The 15,320-nt window shown below is 36.5% G+C and overlaps 1 protein-coding gene across 2 annotated transcripts in view; it reads left to right on the forward strand.

The window, feature by feature from the left end:
- Positions 1-3,197: 3,197 nt before the first annotated feature.
- The window catches only part of LOC306872827 (radixin-like), a 96,374-nt gene continuing 84,251 nt past the window's right edge, over positions 3,198-15,320 (forward strand). The window contains exons 1-2 of one of the 2 annotated variants that reach the window (XM_079421688.1): positions 3,198-3,370; positions 14,231-14,318. In XM_079421688.1, coding sequence (XP_079277814.1) covers positions 14,307-14,318 — 12 coding nt within the window. In that variant the 5' untranslated portion in view covers positions 3,198-3,370; positions 14,231-14,306. Of the gene's footprint in view, positions 3,371-8,092; positions 8,181-14,230; positions 14,319-15,320 lie in introns of those variants that run through there. The other variant, XM_079421689.1, reaches the window with a different exon arrangement.

Consider the following 15,320-nt stretch of genomic DNA (forward strand, 5'->3'; position numbering starts at 1 on the left):
TTGCATTGGTGGTTAAAATGAAGCTTTGACAGTTTAGCAAAAGGTTTTACACAAATTAGCCAAAAAGACAGTGGTGCAGGGTGTGCGATTATATATCGTCTTAGATAATATCGTAATTGTTTTAACGATGTGCGATTTGCCATTATCAGTATTTAGCCAAACACCAAACAAAACACTCCTACCGTGTGTGAAGTCTAGTAGATTAGACTAGTGAGCTCGTGCATTTAGAGTGTGTTCTTTCACTGCGTGATTCAGTCTGTTAAAATGCATTTAAAATTATCACAAAATTGAAGATATAGGGGCAGAAAATCTATATTTATATAATTTCATATAGTAAATCAATATCACACGAAGAGTACAGTTTTTCTCCATAAAACGGCATTCTTACATATAGATTTTTTTTATTTAGTCAATAGTTAATTAAGAGACTTGTCTTGTAGACACCAATTTGCCTGTTTGTGCTCTACTTCGACAACAAAAATAATCCCAAACACAGCCACTGCACTGTTTTGAGTCTCTGAGCAACATCATGGTATTTCATTCCTGAATGAATCAACTGTTTAAATGATTCGGTTCAGTCGCAATGACTCACTTATTAACAGTGACTTGGTGACACCTACTGGCGTTTTAATTTCACATTTAAAGTATATTTAGATTTTTTTAAATATAATTTTAAATGAGTTTTCAACGTTTTATGTCTTATATACAGTGTTGGGAAGGTTACTTTGGAAATGTAATTGGTTACAGATTACAAGTTACCCTATTTAAAATGTAATAAGTAGCTTTTCAATTACTTTATCAAAGTAATGTAACTGATTACATTTGATTACTTTTTTATTACTTTTCTAAATTTCTAATGTTTTCAACTGTTACTAATTTTCAACACGTTAACCAGGCAGTAGTACTCAACACTGATTTCAGATGTCAGACTTTCTCAATCCTGCACTTGAATTAGGATTATATTTAAATTTTAAAGTAGACATTGGATGCAAAAATCACTTTTACATGGTGTTTGCATATAATGTATCTCAGCAGTGTGTGGACACAACCACCCTACAATGACAAAAATCCATTCACTCCTTTTTTTTTTATCCCTCAAAATCCCAAATAGTCTCAATTATCAATCCGTTTTGATTTTCAGAGCAGTATGATGCCATATTGTTCAGGCCCCGCCCACAACCGCTGAAGTACTGTCCAATATTAGCATATTTTCTCCCTCAGCCAGTTGTACGAAGTCCATCATTTTCTCCAAGCTCCAGCAGTTGTAGCGACAATGTCTTGTAAGCAATGCAGGTGTTTTGTTGTTTTGTGATGTAGAAGAACATAAGAATCTTAATTTTTTTCCCGACATCAGAGCCACTGAGGACGCAGTGCATTAGTTTTGTTTTTAATGGTAATGTTCCACCGAATTCGTTTATGTCTGCACAAATAATTTTACTCCAGACTGCTTTCTGAACGAGGGACAATTCAAGGTAGGTTTTGTTAAAAAGTTAAAACTCAAGCATAGATTAGTACCCATTGTTTGTGATCCAGCTTGCACCTCTAGAAGAAAATCTGTAGTAAATCTGACACTTTATATTTTTTATGATTATTTTCAAATCACCTTTGCTCTTCCACAGAAGAAAGGGGTGGGTGAGTGACGATTCACTTAACTTATTTTTTAAAAGTATTATTTACTTGATAATTTTAAGGCAAGGGGTTTCATAATTTTTTTTTAAGTTAAGTCAACTTATCACTTTTTGAAGTGTTCCTGCTTTACTGTTGTATATTCATAGATCTTGTGAATAGATAATCAGTTGAGAATTGTCCAATTGCCTTTGAAATGGGCAAAAAACGTAAAGGTGTTCAGCAATAAAAGCTTCCTCAATTTGGAACGAGTGAATATAACATTTCTTTGTGTTACAGAAGATAAACAATGAAGATTTCTCTCAGCTGTCCATCCTTAAAATTCTATATAATACATACACAAGTGTAGAATGGGCCGTCAGTGGTTTGGTGGCATTGCAGAAGTTAAATCCGGCCCACAACAAACTGACAAATATTTTTAGGAGGAATCTTTCATCTTTAAGAACCTGGTAAACCTCATTGAGGTGCAATGTCTAAATAAAAATTGCCCCAGAGGTTTTTCACAGATCTCCTTAAACTTTTAACTCATCTTATTCCAGTCTAAGAATACATTATATGGGAAACAGAAAAGGGAAAGCTCTGATTAAGAATGTCTGTCTATGAAAATTCATGGCTTGTAGTGGAACAATATTACATCCATACTAAAAAACAGGATGCAGTTCTGCACATTTCAATTGTTCAAGTTCAAGTGAGCTTTATTGTCATTCCACTATGTAGCCTTACAAAGGAACAAATTGGCATGCCATACAGGACAACGGTGCAACATATTAAAACATATATAAACAAACATATGAAACATAAAACTATAAACATATAGACATAAAACCTACACATATAGCTAACCTATTGAAAGAATAGACTGAATAAAATTTGCTTCAATGTACATTTTTAGTGATAGGTATGTGCATACTTAAGGATAGCATTCCAGTTGAGGGACATCATACTTCATTCAGTAAAAATGAATAAAGATGCATAAAAAAATTTAATTTACCAAGAGCAAATAACAGGGAATAAACGACCCCTCAGCTGACTACTTAGTGCACAATAATTATTTTTCACTAGATGGCACCACATAGGAACTTTTGTAATAGTGATGTTAATTGAAAAAAAAAAAAAAAATTTTAATTATTTATCCTTGTCAGCAAGAGTCCATGGGAGCTACAGCGCCCCAAAACAAACCAACAAAACTCAGAAAAATACGTAAAATATATTAAGCATGCTTCTTGTGAACTGTGACTTGCACATGGGCTTAGAGTGTTGTTTCCTAGGCACTCAAACTGGAGCTTGACATTTACAGCAATCAACTCTGCGTGCATTTACCCCTATACGTTGAAAATTTTAAAACGATAAGTAATTTTTTGTAATGCGTAAATTTGACTAGGACCTTAGGAGTTGGGGGGTAATGTGTGTAAATGAGTTATACAGAGCGTTATATGTGTCGCAAATGTTGGTGGGTTTCTGCTGGTGACCCCTCTAAATTCAAAATAACACTAACCAAACATGGAGGGGCGCACGTCTCCCCTTCTCCTCTATCAGCGAGCCACGCCTCACGCTGCCTTGTAAAGCCGGCCATATTGACTATTCTAGCTAATCTCCTTGCGGTAGGTTGTAGAGCTTCTCTAATCATCACCGTTATAACAGCGTGCCATTGGATATACGGAAATAACAGTTCGCAGTTATCTGGAGTGTGACTACTTCTTGGGGGGCGTTTTCATTATTTTAGAAAACGCAGTGCATTCCTGAGGTGAGTCTTTTTGGGTGTCTTGTTTTGAGCACGTTCTGCGTACGCTTTCTTTTAAGGTGTCTCCTGCCTTTAAGCCGCCTCATTGTCACCATCTCCGCAGAAAGCAAAACAGCGTTTGCTGGTTTGAATGGACGGTCCACTAAACCATTTAAAAAAAAAAAGCACAGCGTGTGTGCACAAGTCCAATAGATAGCCTACCAATATAACATTTCAAAGCATAATGTAATTCAAGCTTTTAATACGAATGGACTAATCTGCGCTTGACAGGTTTGGAGTGGAAAGAAAACCAGTTATTATGAAATTGTCGGTGACCTCTATTCAAATTTGATTGCGGCAGGTGTCGTGGACACATTGTCGCAACGTAATTGTAATGTATTAAAAACATTATTGGACACAGGTAACGTTAGGCCGCCTAGAAGATAACTGGCCACTGTAAAGGCAGATTGTTGGGTATCAGGCTACTTGTCTCAACTGAATTTCCCCCCTCACAGCCGTGTCTCTGATAAAGGTTACATCTCAAGCTGAATAGATGCTTTTTATGTGCTATTTTAGAGGCTTCAGAACGTTAAGAACAGCGCTGGCATTCGATCGAAGAAAGCGAAATACTACCAGCTAATTTACATAGAGCCTAATCTCGTAATAGTGTTACTAGATTGCCTGTGGAAATGTTAATAATTAAGGTTAAGTAAAAGGGCTGAGACAATACTTCTGACTTGTTTTACTTGACTTACAATGCCTTAATTCTAATAGGGACACAGGATAGCCCACAATTTATGAGACCTTCTAAAACGCCTTATTGAAACCTGTCGTTGTTTCTTATGGTATATATTTAGCAAGGAAGAGCGTTTATGTATCAGACGTCGTCGCTACGCAAATTCCTCAGCGTATGTAGTTAAAGAAAGCGTGGGGTTAGTGACATTGCGTAAATTTGTTCATGCATGCAGATTTCAGACAGAGGACTGCAGACTTACCCTAGTTCATCCAACAAAGTGAGAAGGGGAGTGTGTGCAGCATTGGGCAGGGGTGGTTAATACCGATGGTTAAATTCTGGTAGATCTTAAAACCTCCTCTACTTAATCTCATGTCTATGTGAACTAATCATTCTAGGCTAGAGTTTATGCTAGATTATCCTTGTTTCAAAGGCTGAATAATATTTGTTAATATGCATTCATTCAAAATGGGTTTAACAATTGAATGCATTTCACAGGGACTGTAAAGTTTTGAAAAGATCAGAAGATGTAGTATTTAGAAGATTTCAAGTGTGATTCCACTGTAGGTCACAACATATGTGATTGAAGTGTTACTGTACAAATACATGCTATTTGTTTGAGACTAGCTGACTTTACATTGTCATTCTCTTATAATTTTTAGGAAATTAATGCTTTTGTACTCCTGCCATACCCTAACCCTAAATTAAATGCCGTTTTTTTTTTTTTTTTTTTAAGAAAAATGCGTAATAACTAAAATAGGCCAACATTCTCAGTCTGTGCTTTAATGTAAAGAAGGCCTACATCTGTCAGATGGAATCTGTGGGTCATTCTAATATTCCATTTACATGTTTTTGTTTTACACTTTGATGAGCATTTGATACTATAATATTAGTTCCGGGATATGTGAGAGACCACTGAACTCATATTCAGTTGCCTGCAGTATAGCTGTAGCCCTGCTGCTGAAGACAACGGTGTCAAATGACTACTTGCCACCATTTGTTAATGACACAATTAAACACCCATGCTCAATGTGACGATAGCCCTGGGGTTGCCCAGTCAAACTTTTTTCTCTTCAGGTTTATTCGTCTAAAAGTATTTTAATCATGGGTCGGAAAAAGATTCAGAGTCAACATAATAGAAACTATATTCACTCTCCAGGCAATATTTTACACATTTACAGTATTCTTGTTTTCATTATATCCACCCTATTTAGCAACATGGAAGTAAGCTATTTTCTGTGAATGTGTGAGACTTCCTATTCATCAGCCACTATAGGTAAAAAAAACTAGGAATAAAAAAGTGCAGTAAATGGTAAAACTATTGCAATATCAAGCAGCATAACACTGTTTTTGTACAGATAAAATAACTGGAGGCGAACAACACTGAAAGTCTTGCACATTCTGTGCTGCTCTTAAAATGTTCTTTATAGTCTATTTTATATGTTATACTTGAAAATATAGTCTTCACTATGTAAATTACAGCTAAATATAATTTAATTCTTATTAATGATAAGAAAGTGATCCATTCAAGAGCAGTGACAGATTTTATCTTTTTCTTTTGTTGTTTTATCAATATTGACAGACAGCAGCAGGTAAATTAGGCTGCTGTCAGTTTAAAGGTGCTGTAATTTTTCGACTCTTCTAAAGCCAAAAAGCAGCATATGTTTGTAGATATTAAGGAAACATGTTACGTTTACATAGCTGTGTGTCTGAAAAATAATGCTATAGCCAGTAATTCTACTCTGAAATGTGCGTTCCGGGGCGGAATGCCTGGGTTTTTGCAGTACAAGTATTACATACTGCACAATGCTCTATGAGCAGAGGAACATTAAAACGCAGTAAATCAACTCGTCAGCTTACAGTGCAAGGTTTGTAGTGTGTCCTTTGGCAAAACCCACGTGAGTGTTGAGTCTGAGTAGGAGTGGGAGAAATGGCTCTCTTCAATATTTTGAAATTGGAATGCTGTACCCATTTCAACTAGGAGTGCACCGCTCCAATACCACCATTTTCTGCCGGATTGGGGTGTCAGTCAGATGAGACCGATCCACATCCGATATTGTGCGTATACTATTGTGTTATTGTTTAGCCCCACAAATGCCACAAACGCATTATAAAACACCAAAGTTTCCGTGCACTATATTTTAAGTGTTCTGAAGCTGTTCCGCGGTTTAATGTGATTTACAGATGAATATTTAAGTCAAGTTCACAAACTCTTCTCTCCGCTGCAGCTGTCTGTTATCCTCCATTCAGCATTCATACTGCGTGTCGCGTTCGGTTACGAATCAAGACAGTGAAACTCTCTGCAAGGTTATTAAATGTTCTTAATTATACTTGATCTGTAAATTAAAGATAAATGGTTTTGCATAAAAGGACTTCATCTGGCAGGACTTTATCTTTGTGCTCTTTTCAATCGTGCCTATTAGATCACAAACACTGGACTAGAGAACACTATGTTCTTAACGGGCCCTGCAACTGAAATTTAAAACTGTTAAAAGAAAAGGCTCAATAAACTATCACACAGATTTAATACACTACGCATTAATATCTCTTCACTTTGTTCTTTGAACCTTTCTATGCGGACTTGCGGAGCGCTGTGACTCTGACTCCGTGTTGCTTCAAACGCATCATTCTGCGCACGGGATACGCATACGCGCTTTGTGGTGCTCTGTATTTGAAGCCTTTCGTATTATAATACTTTTGCACAATAGCCTTTCTTGTTCTGCCTCATTACTGTGCTATACATTTAAAAGAAATGTCTCGGTGATAATTTTACAGTATAAAATATATAATATATTATTTGTTTTTCATGAATGTATTTTACAACAATACGAAGAGCAAAGTATATCATTTTACATTATCGTTTTAGATTTAGTCCTACGCTTATTCACTTTTATTTGTTCCCCACTAAATGTTTTTTTTCCCACTAATTTTAGATTTTATAAAACTGTACAATCATGATTTTGAGTAACTTTTGCTACTGAATTATCCACTAACCTAGTTTATAATAGTATTTTTCTGATAGATTACATTTATATATGCATTCATTTGTTGTTTTTCTTTACAATAAAGTTGTCTATTTAGTAGATTGTGTGTGTAGCACAAAAAAAAGTCATGATCAGGTCAATTGACATTGAGGTATAAAAATTCAACACTTATTAAAAAAAAAACTGACCAGGTATCAGGTCGATATCAGTATCGGCAGATACTCAGAATTTTTGGTGTCAGACCGGGATCGATTCTGAAAAAGTGTTATTGAGCCACCCCTAATTTTAACCGCTAGCTGTCAATATTACATACTGCACCTTTAAAGTAATGGGTAATGAAAGGTTCATATTTTGGTTTTGGGAGTCCCCAACAACAGGTTGACATGCATGCAAGGTCTAAAAACACTTTCATTTTCTTATAATATGCATTTATTTTTACCTTACTTTAGGGGTGTCCCCGATTTAAGGATTTACATAGTCGAATCTGATTTTTTTCGAATCTTGCCGATAGTCAACTGATAGTCGAATCATATGTTTGGGGGCAGGGGCAAAATACATTACCAAGAGTCTAGTCAGACATTCCAAATCTGTAGCCTCTCTACAACTCTGAGACATTCGACAGTCATAATTACTAACGTTAACACGCAGGGAAAATGTGTAACGGACGCCTCGCAGATATAAAAATTATGTTTTGTTTTGATTAAGAGATGGTTAATATTAAACGTCAGCGAAACGCATAAAAAAAACATGGATGTATTGTAAGTGACATCACTCGTACGTTTCTGAAGAGCTTTTTTGAATCCTAAAGTGGGCGCAGCCGACCGCCGCCACCTTGGCAGTGCGTCACTCCCGGATAATCAAAAATGGGCAAAAAGGCGGGACGTGGGTGAAGCTGAGCTGAAACCACACCCGTCTATAGTGACAGAAGTGCTGCCCTGCAAAGACAAAACACCATAACTTCGTTTTTGGTCAAAAATGAGTTATTGATAATTTTGGGACATTAATGACCTCCTTTATCATTTGTTTAAGTGTCATGGAGAAAAGCCCCGGAGAACCCAAGGCAGAACACCGTTTAACATCAGTTACAGCTCTTTGACTTTGTTTTGGAACGCTCAAAGTAAGTTACGGTCCTTTGCATTTGTTTGCATTCATTCGTCAGCCTGGAGTTATATGGTATTCTGCTTTTGTATTACTGTCCATTAAAGTCTACCGTATTTAAATTATGGTGTGACTTGTGTACTTTTATACATCTGTCAGCACTTCATTAGACAAGCAAATTAGATTGCAATCTATCAAACTGCTTCATATAATAAAGCACTGTAAGCAAGCAACGACTAGATAACTTGGCAACAATAATTAATCGTAAATAACCTTAAAAGTTTTTATTTCTTCTTTTTATAATACAGATTATTCACTCAGTGCCAGCTGTCAGTCTGGGGCTACACACTTCTGTACGTGAGGACTCAAATGCCGTGACTGTGTATCACACACACAACCAATAACTATTCGCAATTAAATCCTTTTCCTTCCTTTTCTTGTAAGTCAATAAAATAAATTGCAATGAACGCCATCGAAGATCTTTAATTCACAATCATTCGGAGCATTATCCCTGCTGGCATTCACATCAATCTACAAGTCGTTCTTAAAGGTTAAGCTATTTTAATTCCGTTCGATGTAAAAATCAATAGGCAACGTATGTCTTGCATCTTTTAATGTTAGCGAACATTGCAAATAAATTTAGTTGCAAAACTGTATCCAGTCGCGTTTAACTTTTTGTCTGGTTGTTACGGTCAGAAAAAAAATATTGAATCACATTACTAGATGTTATAGCCTAGCCAATGATAACTAGATTTTATACAGATGTTACTATAATGATTCTGTAAATGGTGATCAGCACCCTATATAATGTGGAAGTTACTGCCTTTTGCCTTGGCGTGACATCTCACTTTTTGCAGACAGTGCAAAAGCAGAGTACAATATCAATATAGCGGTAAAAATCAAGTTTGAGATCAATTTTATTAAAACATCTAATTCCCTGATTTCCAGTGTCCTACCTATAATTTTTTTTCTGTACAAATAAAAATCTTTAAAGCCAGTTTTCTGAGTTTCTCACACTGGAGCAGAGCGGCAATCCACCTGTCACTCAAGTGGCCACGCCCTTAATTATGCTGAATTTTAAGGCTTAATGTAATTTAAATGGATGAGTTATAAAACAAGTTCGCCCCCCTCTCAGTTGTCATGAAGGGCAAAATTATTTGTATAGACCAAAACCACTTTTTGTACCAGGCTGCAAACATATTTTTTTTTCTGCTGTAAAGTCGGCCATTTTTACATGGGAGGTCTATGGGACTGACTCCCTTTTGGAGCCAGCCTCTAGCGGCCAGTCAATGAATTGCAGTTTTAGTCACTTCCGTGTTGGATTCAAGAGAGGGAGCGTGAGGTTGCCGCTTGGCGTAACCCTAAGAATTCACAACATTTTTTACAATAGTGCTCTCATTATAACTTTGTGACAGAAATGAAGAACATTATTAACTACTGTTTTGACCTGTGCGCGCTGAAGATGACCAGTAGAGTGAAGCATTTGATAGCAGGTTTTTTTATTCAATGGGATTTAACTCATCATTTAGGCTATCTCGTAACGTTAATATTATGACTTATAGGCACAAAATGTCCCGAATGCACACGAATGAACTCCTTTTGTGGACGCATTCTTCACGCAACAGCGTGCAGAGACACGGCAACTAAACTCAAAGAATTGACTGTTTTATTATGATATGTATATGGCAGCCCCAGTCATAGTTATTAATATTCTGCATTGTTGTTTGTCCTGCTCGTGCTGTGCGCTGACAGGATAATCAGTGAAATACTACAATGAAGCACTTTACTGCAGCGCAACTCAACCAAATGCATCTTATACAAGATAAATAATATATACACGATATATATAAACCGGCTGAAATATTTTGAAATCACTTGTACCCTACCTGATTGAAAAAAATCCAGTCTTTCACTCTGTCTTGTTAAAGATGCTCCTCTGTCAGTCACGGATTATGGAAAGTGAAACTTAAATCTATAGGGGTGATTGGACTTATTCACGCACGTTAAAAATATTTAATAAAAGCTTCTTTTCAGATTCATATTTACAACATTATCTTAATATTTTAATCATTAACTATATTAATATATAGTGAGGAAATATATAAGTATATTAATTTATTGAGAGAAAGCCGATAGTTCTATGTGAAATCAGACATTTTAGCAACCCCATATAGCCGAAATGGCATGATCATAACATCTCAGCAAATATTCGACTGTGAGATCGGGAGTCGAATCAGGCTCCTCCTATCAAAGCGTCGAACCTAGACTATTTGGGGTCACCCCTACCTTACTTGCTCAACAACTCCCAAATGATTCGCACAATGATTAATTTTTCCAAAGCCCTCCTTTGCGTGACGCTAATCTGCGGTGATTGGTCCCATTTCCATTTCATCATGCCTGCAATGCCTGATAAAGCAGCGTTTGTGAGCGCAGTGCTGCTTTGTGTATGGCATTACCGGGGAATCAGCTATTCTTACTGCTCTAAAAGTGGCAGCTACTGGCAAAGAATGAATTTGCATTTTCATTCAGACCAACCTACAAGTGGGCGGCTAATGTTTCATGTTGACATCAACATGAAATTGCTTGGGATTCATTTTAAAAATGACTCGTTTCAATGATTCGGAGTCGACTCTTTCTTTTCAGAGACAGTAACTTTATACACGGTGCACTTTCAGCTTTATAACTTTGCAAGATGTTTTCATTCACTTAGAGCTGTTACACACTGCATGAAAGGTAATTTCATTATAAGTATCGCTTTTTATTTTTATTTTATTTTTTTCCCTTTTTATGTTTACTATTGAAATGTTGTTGTATGCATTTGTCAATTTTATTTAATTTCTGTATTTTCTTAAATGGGTGTGTATAGAGTATTTACAGAGTGTTAACTTTTAGTTTTAGCTACTTTTTCTTATTTGTAAGTTGCTTTGGATAAAAGCGTCTGCTAAATGACTAAAGTTAAGTAAGTAAAAGTAATTTTCAAAAATCCATAATAGGGGCACTGTAAGGCTGAATGCAGGGATTTACTGGCACAATTTTAGTGTCACCCAACTGTTATCATTCACTTAAGACATAACCGGTTCTGTTTATGTGAATACTTCACACAACAGGCATTTTGACACACATTTGTGTGCATCTGACCATTCATGCAAAACGAGACATGAAAGATAATTTGTGACCACATGCTGTCCGATGCCCATTCTCATTCATTTGCAGCTTGCATGTAGTCTGTTTTTTTTTCTTTGCCCATGTTAGCAGATTAAGCACTGCACACAGATCCATGTAGACCTGACTGCAGCCTGCAGAATGGGGCAGGGCTGCACATACAGCGTCCCATATTTACTCTGAGGTGTGCTTACCAAAAGCGTTGTTACATAACTGTATTGGTAAGTTACATTGAACTCTACTGGTAACGACGGAACTTGTGACCATAGTTTCTTTGGGAAACACACCCCTGATTGGCTCGATTGTCTTTCATAGGGATACATGCTAGCAAATGTGTTCATATGGACAGAGTAGTGTAGGACAGAGTATATGTTGTTCAAATCTGTGTGAACTGAAAAAAGCTGTGCATTTTTACAAAGCCTTTATTATAATGGATGGAAGAAAAAAAAATGTCCCTGAATTTTATTTATTTTTTGCTAAATTAAGATGGTCTTTAGGCTGACGCACAAACAACCCTACAACATTTAGACTAAACAAAAATGTGTGTGTTGATCATACCACAGCAGGAGGGTCAGCAGGTAGAGGAATTGTGAATTAAATTATTCATGCTTTATCATCATAGTATGAAAAAAGGAAATGAATAATATCTGTATCATTTTAACTTAAATAGCATGGCAAGGCACACTTAGGTCTATAGTAACAGAAGTTATTATTGGTTACTGGTACAGACGTTGTTTAAGCCATGTCGGGGGCAGTTGTAGTATAACTAAATTACACAGCAATAGGCTGTGTCTGCTGTGTTGATTTAGGTTTTATGAAACTTTTTTTTCACTACATTGCAAAGTATAATATCTTTTTGCCTCAGCTTCATTATGGGAAAACATGCTGTTTTCTCGTTATTTTAAAGGAAATCAAGGTCTTCTCTGAGAATCGATAGTGGTATCCTTGAACGAACCTTTTAACCGATAAGGGATGGAACGATTACCGGTTTGATAAATCATGATAAAATTCCCTAGTTATTACGGTTTCATATTTTAATTAAAACTGTATCCAATTGCTGCAATTTAAACAACTCCCAATAAATACATACTGTCCAGCATAAAGTAAAGTTTTAAATAACAGTCTCATTTGCGCACAGCATGGAGAGTAGTCTTGTGAACATGGTGGAAAGCTGGGAGGATTTAAAAGAGTATTATACAAAGGAATTAAAAAGTATTGTACAGAAGTATTATACAAGGGGATTATACAAATGAATTATATGAATGTACCTTTTGAAGATTTGATGGTGTTTTGTTTTCATCGTCACTCCATGTAATTCCTAATAAAGTAATGCTGCTTTGTCCACGGAGGTTACGGGGAACAGCTGTAAATCTGCTGTTTGAAAAGTGGCACTCAGTGTCATAGAGTGGATTTACAGACTTGCTTTTACATTCAGCCTGTGTGCAGTTTTTGTTTGGCCAAAAAACAGACCGAATTTGCATGCCCTGTTGTATATTTTGACCTGTTGATGAAAAACAATTTATGTGAATTCTACACATTCAAACAATTTGTATAACGCATAACAATGAATGGTTCAATTTTGAATTTGGCTTCTACAAAACGTTAAACTTGCTGCAGTTAAGAAGCGAGTCAAGTGAACAGTGAACACCCGAATTGTTCTTGACCCGCACAAATTAGCCAAGATTCAGGAGTAATATGATATTCTCCAATCAAGTGTGCTCCTAATTTTTCATAAAAATGTCAGACTGAGCTCTAAACTATTTGTCACATTAGAAACGTATCTTTTATTGGAGTAATATTTATTCACGTTTCTTTACCACCACAAACATTTAATAATATATCTTGCCATTGCAGGATGTAGGCTAATGTTGTATTTTCTGTTCATTACAGTGAAGACAACTCCAAACACATTTCGTATCATGTTTGCTTGTAAAAGACGACCGAGCCAATCAGAGTAAGGGCAGGGCTACGTTTCACTTTGCCTCATTCTTCAGGCTGCAGCCATGAGTCCATCTCATTTTTGCTGTGCTGTATGCTTTGAATTAAATTGACAGCACATTTTTTACAGTAAAAATTAACTTGGATTGCCACGAAAATGTAGTAATTTCACATTAAATCAATACAATTAAAGTCTACTGTGGTTTCCTTCCTAACTTTTTCCACTTGCAATCACACAAATTGTGCGTTTACATTCCATCTCCATTATCACGAAACCCACGACACCACTAAAACAGCTCTGATCACCGCGTCCTCCATTCACTAGTTGTTGACGTTTGTTAATGCCACACAAAAAGACATTGCTGTCGGCTGCTTCAGAGTTCCTGTTGCTGGTGTGAACGCAATCAAGAAAGCGGCCTGAGGGAGAAATTGGTTCTCTAGGAACTACCCTACTGGCTATGTAATGACAAAAGTAAAGTAAGTAAGTAGAACTATGCGGTGCGAAAGCCCCTAATGCTGAAAAAAGCATTTTCAGTAACTGTTGTGTTTGTTGTACATTGCTGTAAACATGAAAGCACAATGAGCCTGTCCTGCTGCACCACATACAAACCACTCACAGATTGCATACACACCGCAAGCGGATTATGTTGTCAGTCAGTGCAAGCACAACACTGAGTCCTTTTTTTGACTGCATATTGTGCTTGTTGTGCACGCATGGCATGTCCTACTCTTTATTTTCTCATTCATGCATGTTTCTTTATCAGTCTAAAGTTTCATTAACATAGTACTGTGTTATGCAGATATATTTACATGAATACTGCTCTCTACTGAGACAAATATCTGTTCATATATTTTGATACTTGTCCTCCTAGTTGTGAATGAAGCTTAATCAAGATGTCAACTTTTGTCTGGTGGAAATATAGAAGAATGTAGGAATGTTCTTATTCAGTTTATCCCCTCCTTTTTTAGGGGCCTACAATCCTGTGATAGAGGACAAGATTTTCTTCTTTTCTTGATTACGTGGGAAGGGAGGCGAGGAGACAAGATGCCGAAACCAGTAAGTATATACAATTTATTTATTAAATACATAATAGTCTGTTAGCTTACATTCATAGGTGCCAATTTTTGTTTCTGCTGGTGGGTGCCCACCCACCAAAACAAGTGTCAAGTCGGACATTTGACAGTCAGAAATATTGACATTAACACAGAGAAAAAATATGTAATGGATGCAAAAAGGTAAATAAGGTGGTTTTCCTATATGCAGCGATTGTTCACTTTATTATCATTATTTATTACTTGTTTTATGTGTGCAGTCTTTTTATTTAATGTTGAAAATGTCACAGGAGCATGAAATGAATGAAGGTCAGTATAATAAATAATGACAAGTCTAGGGAGATTAAGAAAATAGTCACTATCTCTTGACTTCAACAGCATTGTTGTGACGCATAAAGGAATTTTGGCAGAGCTCTTCAGTAAGCATTTAAAAAAAAAAACAAGCCTTATATTTGACAATCAGTTTTTACCAATTCATCCACGACATAAAAGGGTGTTTTACACTGACAGCAATTTGCAGCAGCCGTACAACCAGAAGTCAGTCTTTTCCAGTAAGAGTCGCCAATTTCAGCGATTATGAGGGACAGCAACTCTTGATAATGCAACAAAATTGAGCTTCAGCTTTTCACTGTGCAGTGAGCAGTGATGCAATGCTATAGCTAAGAGTGGGAGTGCAGATAGTAATTTGCTGCCTTACATCACTGGATAGGATGGCCCAGTGGGAATGCTTTGACCAACAGCTCAGAGACTCCAGAAACTCCACAGTCCTATGAAAGAAACTGTTCTATAATTAAAGATTTTAGCTAGAGGTCGACCGATATGGGTTTTTCTCTGGCCGATGCTGAATTGGTTTTTTTTTTTTTTTTTAAATCAGGGAAGCCCCCCCCCACCATTTCCCCCTTCATCTAATAAAAGAGTAAATGCTTATCGCAGGGTACAAATAGTAATAGTAGTAGCCTAATTCATAGTAATAATACATGGCTCAGAACTTAAGCACCTTCTCAAA

This window comes from Barbus barbus (assembly GCF_936440315.1).
Source record: "Barbus barbus genome assembly, chromosome: 7".
NCBI classification, from domain to species: domain Eukaryota; kingdom Metazoa; phylum Chordata; class Actinopteri; order Cypriniformes; family Cyprinidae; genus Barbus; species Barbus barbus.